Source organism: Clytia hemisphaerica, unplaced genomic scaffold (assembly GCF_902728285.1).
Source record: "Clytia hemisphaerica strain Z4C2 unplaced genomic scaffold, Clytia hemisphaerica genome assembly, whole genome shotgun sequence".
Taxonomy (NCBI): Eukaryota; Metazoa; Cnidaria; class Hydrozoa; order Leptothecata; family Clytiidae; genus Clytia; species Clytia hemisphaerica.
In genome coordinates this window covers 753,972-761,811 of record NW_027104020.1, presented here as the reverse complement: position 1 = coordinate 761,811, position 7,840 = coordinate 753,972, and the positions used below count along the sequence as shown (strand labels likewise).

At 38.7% G+C, this 7,840-nt stretch overlaps 1 protein-coding gene across 1 annotated transcript; it reads left to right on the top strand.

Annotated features, from left to right (window-relative positions):
* Positions 1-1,217: 1,217 nt before the first annotated feature.
* LOC136811548 (uncharacterized) lies at positions 1,218-6,163 on the top strand. The gene is made up of 3 exons (XM_067068170.1): positions 1,218-1,361; positions 4,195-4,996; positions 5,658-6,163. Exons 1-3 carry the CDS (start codon positions 1,218-1,220, stop codon positions 6,161-6,163), a joined length of 1,452 nt encoding a protein of 483 aa, XP_066924271.1.
* Positions 6,164-7,840: the final 1,677 nt, after the last annotated feature.

The following is a 7,840-nucleotide window of genomic DNA, read 5'->3' as shown; positions in this document are numbered from 1 at the left end:
ATTATGTTTAATATCATTATTTTAAATTTGAGATTACATGTCTAGCTCCCATCGAGAAACATCTGAATTCCCGCCATCTTGAAATTTATGATCTTGCATGATTTTTTATTATCCAACCACACGGTTTTATCTACCGGCAATAGTTGTTTTGGAGAACGCGATGGCCTATTGAATAACTAAATACTCCACAACAGTTAACTAGAAATGAGATAACTTATCACGTTTTTATTGGCTGAGGGAAAGTAATATATGTGGAGTAATTTGTTATTCAGATTCAATAGGCCGACGCGTTCTCCAAAACAACTATTCTGTTGGTGAGTAACTTGAGCAGTAAATATGAGATTATAAAATGGTAGAGCGGAGCTGTGCAGTTCTTCTCTTGTACTGTTACGTTTGGTTGGTAGATCCAAAGATTTTCTCCCAATTTATGGTTAACTTGGAGCATAATCGGGTGCTCGCATTTTTTGAGGATTTCAGAGTCAATGTCATTGCTAGCTTTGTCTGATTTTAGTTGATGAAGGTGCTTTTGAATTTCCTCGATGGGCGGGGTATCAGTGTCTATAGGGATGTTGGTGGAAATTTTACGAAGCTCATTTATAAAATCTGGCACGTTAGTCGAGAGTTCTTCAGGGATTATGAGATTATCACGGCTAGGATTGAAATGTTTTTGGTAGTGCTTTAGAAGCTTTTCTGGGGGGGGGGGCATTTTGCAGTTGTGTTTCTAAGGGTTGTCTCTTGGTTTTTAGCCCTCGAAAAGAGTTTGTCGAGTTCTCTATTGATGGCAAATTGATTGATCTTTTCAGCGTCTGATTTATAATACTGATTTCTGAGATGTTTTGATCGTAATCGTATCCTCTTTCTAATAGTAAATAGTCCCTTACTATTGTTACGAAGAGTTAAATCATCTTTCAATCCGTACAGACGTTTCAATTCCTCATCGTTATGCCATGGTTGGTATAATCTTGATCTCTCAATTTTGGTAATAGATTCTTCTGCAGATGAATTTATATACGTAATAAACGACTCATTGATGATAGAGTTATTATTTTGAAGTAAATCGATTTGTTCCAGTTTAGTAACGGTATTTCGAGAAATGCGTTATAAATTTGCGTATCATGTAGACACAAGTTCAGCTTGATACTTTTCGGTGTCCTATTTCATAAAATGTATCGACCAATTTTTGAGCTTGGTGTACAGATGTCTGCTATAAGTAACCGATGGTCAGAGTCAAAGTCAAAACTGTTGTACACACGACAGTTATTGGCATATTGGCGAAGCCAGCTACAACACAATACGAAATCGTATACTTTCTTGGTAACTCCATCTGGCGAATGCCAGGTGATTCGACGACACTTTTGTGGGTAAACCAAGTGTTCAGAACAGATAGTCGATTAGGGTTGAAAGATTCATGAAAGCGAAGACCATTTTTATTTAGTATAAGGTTCGATCAGGGTGTTTTCACGAAGGGAAGAATTATATAAGGTGGCTGATGAGGTAGCATTAAAATCACCCAGACAGATTACTTTTCGTGTCTGTTCACAGATGAATTGTTTGTTTAGGCTGGCGTAGAAGAGGTTTTTGGATGAGGTTGAATCGTCCTCAGTCGGAGCGTAGCAACAAATTATTTGAAGGGAGCAGCCACGTATGGTAATGTTTGCAGTAATTATTCTCGGACTTACTGGAAGCACTTCCTCTATTTCAATATCATTTTCGATTTTGATTGCAATACAAACTCCATGCTGTCTTTTCATTGAATAGCCACACCAGTACAGTTCATATTTATAGTTTTTATCGTTTATCTTGTGTTCAATTTTCACTGAGCTACTATTGAGACGACGGACTTCTTGGAAAGCACATACAGAAAGGTCAGCTTTAGCAATTTCAGTAAAACAGTTCTCTAGCTTTATATCATCTTTTCCAGTTCGAATGTTTACAGTACCGATTCGCCATTGATGAAGGTGATTTTTGTTAACCAGAAGAAAGTTGTTCGACCAAAATATCAGGAGTGTGTTAGGTCAGTTCCTCACTCCGAGACAAATTAATCCTGAGACAATTCAAGTCAACACAATAGCGAAACCTTGCATTAACCTTGAAATCCTTGTTCGGTATTTGATACATTCCTTCTGTCACGACATGTACTTGATCAAGCTTGATAGGTGTTTTGCATCCCTCGCACTTGGGTTGCTTTCCTTTTTGCTTTGATTGTGAAGGTGGTGACGGTAGTTGGTGTGGCTGCTCTGGTTCTGGCTGTGGTGGTGGAATATCTATTTATTTATTCATAGAATTATATTTCACAGGTCTATCGACCTCTACGAAATAATTTTAGATTTATAAAGTATTGTCTAATTCTTCATCTGTCGTCCAGTCGTCAGAAGATATGGACATGGAAGACGTTGTTTTGGTCTTTGTCCTAGGTTTTTGAACTAGGCGAAGGTTTGTTCTAGGGCTTCCTCTTACATGCCAAACGAAATCATATCTTTAATAATTTTTCTTTCGTTGATGGTGAAGTCGTCTGTAATGCTAAAGCCACCAATTTCATTTAATCGTTTCAGCTTATGCAGATTTTGCATTATCCGTTCTTTTTCCTCTATACTTTTTAAGATCAACTCCCGGGGGGGGGGGGGCACTCAAGGTAAATGATCTACCCGACGTTCGGCCCTTAAGGGTAGGTTTTTCATAGTTCAGCTAGTGCACTGTAAGGGTAGGAAATTACAAAACTGCACTGAACTGCACTGTAAGGGTAGGAAGTTGTGATAAAAGGCCAATTTTTTGACTAAATTGGCACAAAATTGGTCAATTTTGGAGGAAGAATTCCATATTTTCTTGGAAAATTGCAAAAATTTTTGCCCTTGCGGGCGAGAAATTTTGAAAAAAGTGCACTGTAAGGGTATGATTTTTCATGCCAAATCACTGCACTGTAAGGGTCCGATTTTAGAAGCCAAATTTTGGGCCGAACGTATGGTCGTTTTCAGATCGAGTGCCCCCCCCCCGGGGATCAACTTGATTGAACGCCAATGTAGCCCTTTTCTGTTTTGTCCAATACGATGATGGTGGGACGGATTGACACCAATGTTACCTAGTATACCTTCAATATCTATTTTGTCTTGTTCCTGTTGTTTCTCTTTGTTATCTACCTCTAATTCCACCATTCCATGTATAATAATATTTCGTGTCTCTTTCTTAATTCTTGTTTCTTGTTGGTGTTCTCTCACTGCTGATTTGAAATTATCCTTGTGTTTCTTAGTTATTTCAGCGTATGTTTTTTTCTGATGTTTTTTTCTATGTAATTCGTCGTTTGCTTTATTTCTTCTTTTATAATCTGCTTGGTTTTCATTTCAAAGTCAGCCATCTTATTGGTTAAGATGTTTTAGATATCGTTCTTAAGGCTGCGGTTCTTGGCCAGCTGGTTTTTGAGCTTTTTAATGACGTCGTCCTTCTTCTCGATCTCCCTCTGCATCATATGATACGAGTTCTCACCTATTTTACTCATGAGAGATCGTGTTATCCACACGCAATTCTGACATAGATATTGTTCGTTATAAGTGTTGGCACAAATTTGCAGCTGATAAAGCGGTAATTGTGTGCACTCATAGTGTACCATGCGGTGGCATTTTCGGCATTTTAGACGGTTTTGTTCATCGTCATCTGAGCAGGAGGTGAGAGTGCATGTTTGGTTTTGTTTAGCTTCTTCAAAATCTAGAAATCTAGAAAAAACTTTAGATGACATATAATATAAAAAGACTTTTTTATAATATATTGACATATGCCCCAAAGGACCAATGTTATATCTCAGCCATCCTGAATAGTTGCAGAAAATTCAGAAAACATATTTTGATTATTAGAAACGTTGCAAATTTTCTCACTAGCTTGTTGCTGATTATCACAAAGGTCAAACATTTTTTATATGTTTTTAACACAAATTTGAAAGCCTTGAACTAGACAGTTTACTGAACATACTAGTTGTGTCGTTGCTTGGAAGTAACTGGTCCTTGCATCCTTTCTTGAGATCGTTGAATTCTTTGCTCGTATATCCCACTTGATATAGCCATTAAACCGATCCGACCCTGTTGCAAATGTAACCAATGACGAGACTATCCTCAACCATAATCGGCGGAGAAACTCTGATGCTCGCAATCGTAAAAATGGCCTTTCAAAACCTTCCAAGATGTTCAAAGTCGCATCATTAAATTGTAGAACACTACAAACCGACTCGTCTATTTAGTTGAACTCAATAAGCTCCTTCATTCACAAACCATTGATATTACTTGTATTCAAGAACACAGATTTGTTCATAAACCTACAGACCCTGACATCGTTGCTCATAATCTTGGCTCATCTACACTGTTCACTGCTTCTGCCAAACGTAACGATCAAGGTGCTGCTATTCATGGTGTTGGCATTGCCATTAACTCTAAACTTCTTCCCATTCTTTTATCAGTAAAGAAAATCAACGAACGTATTGTTATCGCAACCTTCCAAGGAAATCCCAAAACTGTCATCATTTCATGCTATTCCCCACATAATTCACTACCCGAAGAAATGGTTTCTGATTTTTACGATGATTTATGTCACATCGTTGATATGATCCCTCCCCACCATATGCTGATCATTGGTGGAGATATGAACGCAAGAACTAACAACAGATTTTCTTGGCACACTATAACCGACAGAAATGGTGTTTTCCTACAAGATTTTACTAATCAATTCAATCTAATCATTGGAAATACGTCCTTTCAGAAACCTACGGCGAAACTTTGGACATACAGATCTCCAACAGGCTCACTGTCCCAAATCGACTACATCATGTATCGAAAAAGATGGAGAAACAGTGTCCTTGATTGTCAAGCATTTTCGTCTTCTCATCCTGTTGGCAGTGATCTCAGAATTGTATCGGTAAAAATAAAACTTACCGTCCGTCGCCCTCCTCCTACAACTGTGAAGAAGTTATACTGGCAATATCTACCTAGGGACAAAAATCTCTCCAATCGTGTTGCTAGTTCAATTAAAGGCCCCCCCCCAGCGGTTTGCATGATTGCGTGAATGGGCATATTCGGTTGCGTGAATGCGTGAAAATCGAAAAAAAATGCGTGAATACGTGAATTGAAAAAACTTGCGTGAACGTGAAAATGTACTTTTTGATTGCGTAAATGCGTGAATCTGGGCTATTTTGTGCGTGAATACGTGAATTTTCCCTTTTTTCCACCAACTATGTGCGGTTTTCCCGATTTTCCAATGTTTCCCCGATTTTTCCCAAAAAATTTTCCGATTTCTGAAAAATCGGGTTATTGCGTGAAACTCGAGGAAAATTTGCGTGAATGCGTGAATTTCGAAAAAAAATTGCGTGATTGCGTGAATTGAGGGTCCGCTGGGAGGGCCTCATTAAAACCCAGTTTGATAACCTTCCAAGAAACCAACAAACTTACTCTTCGTTCGTCAAAATTGCCAACAAAATAGGTTCTCAACTTCTCCCTACAAGGGATCGTCCTCCTCAAACAAACTCTGCTGACGTTCACGATGTAGTAGTTGCTCGGAAAGCCACTTTAAGAGCATCAACCAGAGCTATTCAAACAGCTCAAATCAACCTAAGAAACACTTACGACAGATCTGAAGACACTCGCATCAATGGTATCTTAAAATCATTTGATCACCCTCATCAGTGAAACATGCATGGGATCTTGTAAAGAAAATCTCTGGCAAAAAAGCTCACAGTGTTATCTTCATTGAAGGAGAAAATCGCCTTAAATGTTGGGAAACTCATTTCAAAAACCTTTTGAATTCAGAACCTCAAAATCGGACTGCTCCTGATCCTGTGCATAAGGTTTTTGATGAATGGAATGAAATCCCATCTGGCTTATTTTCTAAAGAGGAAACAGACAAAGCAGCTCAACAATTGAAAAACGGAAAAGCCCCAGGTTCCGATGGGCTACCTCCAGAGTTTTGGAAATTGCCTAAGACTAGAGAAAAACTCCATCAGTTCTGCAACGAAACCTTCCTTGGCAATCGCCCTCCTGAATGGGGAATCGCAAATCTAATCCCAGTCCCGAAAAAAGGTGATCTAACAAAAACAGACAACTACAGAGGTATTGCACTATCGCAAATTGCTGCCAAAGTTTACAACCGTTGCATCCTAAATCGAATTCGTCCTGTTATCGATAAAGTATAAAGTTCTCCGACCCAATCAAAATGGATTTCGTCGAGGCCGCTCGTCCTCTGCTCATGTCCTTGCCCTCAGAAGAATCGTCGAAGAACTGAAAAACCACAAGAAAGAAGCCGTCATATCATTCATTGACTTTCGAAAAGCCTTTGACTCCGTTAATCGTTCAAGAATGTTTGAGATTCTTACCGCCTACGGAATTCCTGTTACTATCGTTAATGCCATTAAAATCTTATACAAAGACACAACCGCTTCAGTTGTCACTCCAGAGGGAGAAACCGAACCTTTCTCCATTAAAACAGGTGTTCTACAAGGCGACCCGCTCACACCCTTTCTTTTCGTCATAGTCTTGGATTACGCTCTTCGAACTTCGATTACTTCTAACTATGGTTTCACACTTAAACGTCGTCAAAGTCGTCGCTACCCAACTGAACGTCTCTCTGACTTAGATTACGCTGACGATATCCCTTTAATCAAGGACGAAATAATTGCTGCTCAAGAGTTGTTAACAGCTGTTGAAAAAGCCTGTCAAGACGTTGGTCTCTTTCTGAATTCACCAAAAACAAAATACATGCATATCAATCCCTCTTCGAACACACAATTAAACTCATCCGATGGATCCAAAATTGAACGAGTCGACGATTTTAAATATCTCGGGAGCTTCACTGACACCAACCAGGACATGGAAGTACGTATCGCTCAAGCTTGGAGCGCCCTGCATTCCGTATCTAATGTTTGGAGAGCTTCCATTAAAAAATCTACAAAAACTGATGTATTTAAAGCCTGCGTAGAATCAATTCTCCTCTACGGATCCAAATCCTGGTGTCTCAATGTCAAACGAAGTAAACGACTTGATGGAGTTTATACTAAAATGCTAAGGCGTATATACAATATTTCTTGGCAACAACATGCTACGATCCAACAAATTTACGGCAATCTTCCCCGTATCACATCGGTTGTACGCCAACGGCGACTCAAACTTGCAGGTCATGTCTCAAGACATGACGAACCAGCCGGAAAATTGATAACATGGCTTCCAGATGCCCCAAGACGTGTCGGTCGCCCCTATGTCACCCTCAAACTCTTTTTCCTAAAGAAGATCAATGTTTTGAGCATTTAAGTTGCTTATAGTATAAACAGTTTTGACTACCTAGGTTTATTACGGTCTTGATTTTACATGATTTTAAAATGTTGTAACAAAATGAAGGTCCTTATACGTGAAGATAAAGATCCGGAAGTAAAATGCTAATAGGGTGATTTCTGGCAGCCTTTGATTAATATTAAGGCACAAATGAGTAGGAAAATAATTTTCACTTGGGGATTTTATAAACTATCTTTCGATTAGATCACTTACTTTTCTTTCTCAATTCATGTTTTCCTTTTCAGTTTCTGATCGATGTTTTCCAACTCCTGATGGACCAGACTGTGCTTGACGATCTATGATCATATCATCAAAACCATACATGCTGATTTCTTTAGCCATTTGGGTTGCCATTCGCTTCTGTTCTTTCTTTTGTCTCATGCATTTTCGTTCTAGGGAGAGTCCAGCACCTATAAAATTGTTTTTAGTTACATTTCTTATTATTTCTAGAAAATTAACCTATTTGAAGGTGACTTGGAGCCAAATTTCACACTTTAACATTAAAAATTAGCAAGAAGTTTTGATTGCTTATTGACTTTGAAAGA

What these genes read in the sequence shown, in the direction of transcription:
- LOC136811548 (XM_067068170.1), top strand. Translation starts at nt 1,218, where the DNA reads ATGGTCAGAGTCAAAGTCAAAACTGTTGTACACACGACAGTTATTGGC. An exon ending in ATTCGACGACACTTTTGTGG is followed by an intron (nt 1,362 to 4,194) that starts GTAAACCAAGTG and finishes ATTAAATTGTAG; the next exon opens with AACACTACAAACCGACTCGT. An exon ending in TCTCTCCAATCGTGTTGCTA is followed by an intron (nt 4,997 to 5,657) that starts GTTCAATTAAAG and finishes CACCCTCATCAG; the next exon opens with TGAAACATGCATGGGATCTT.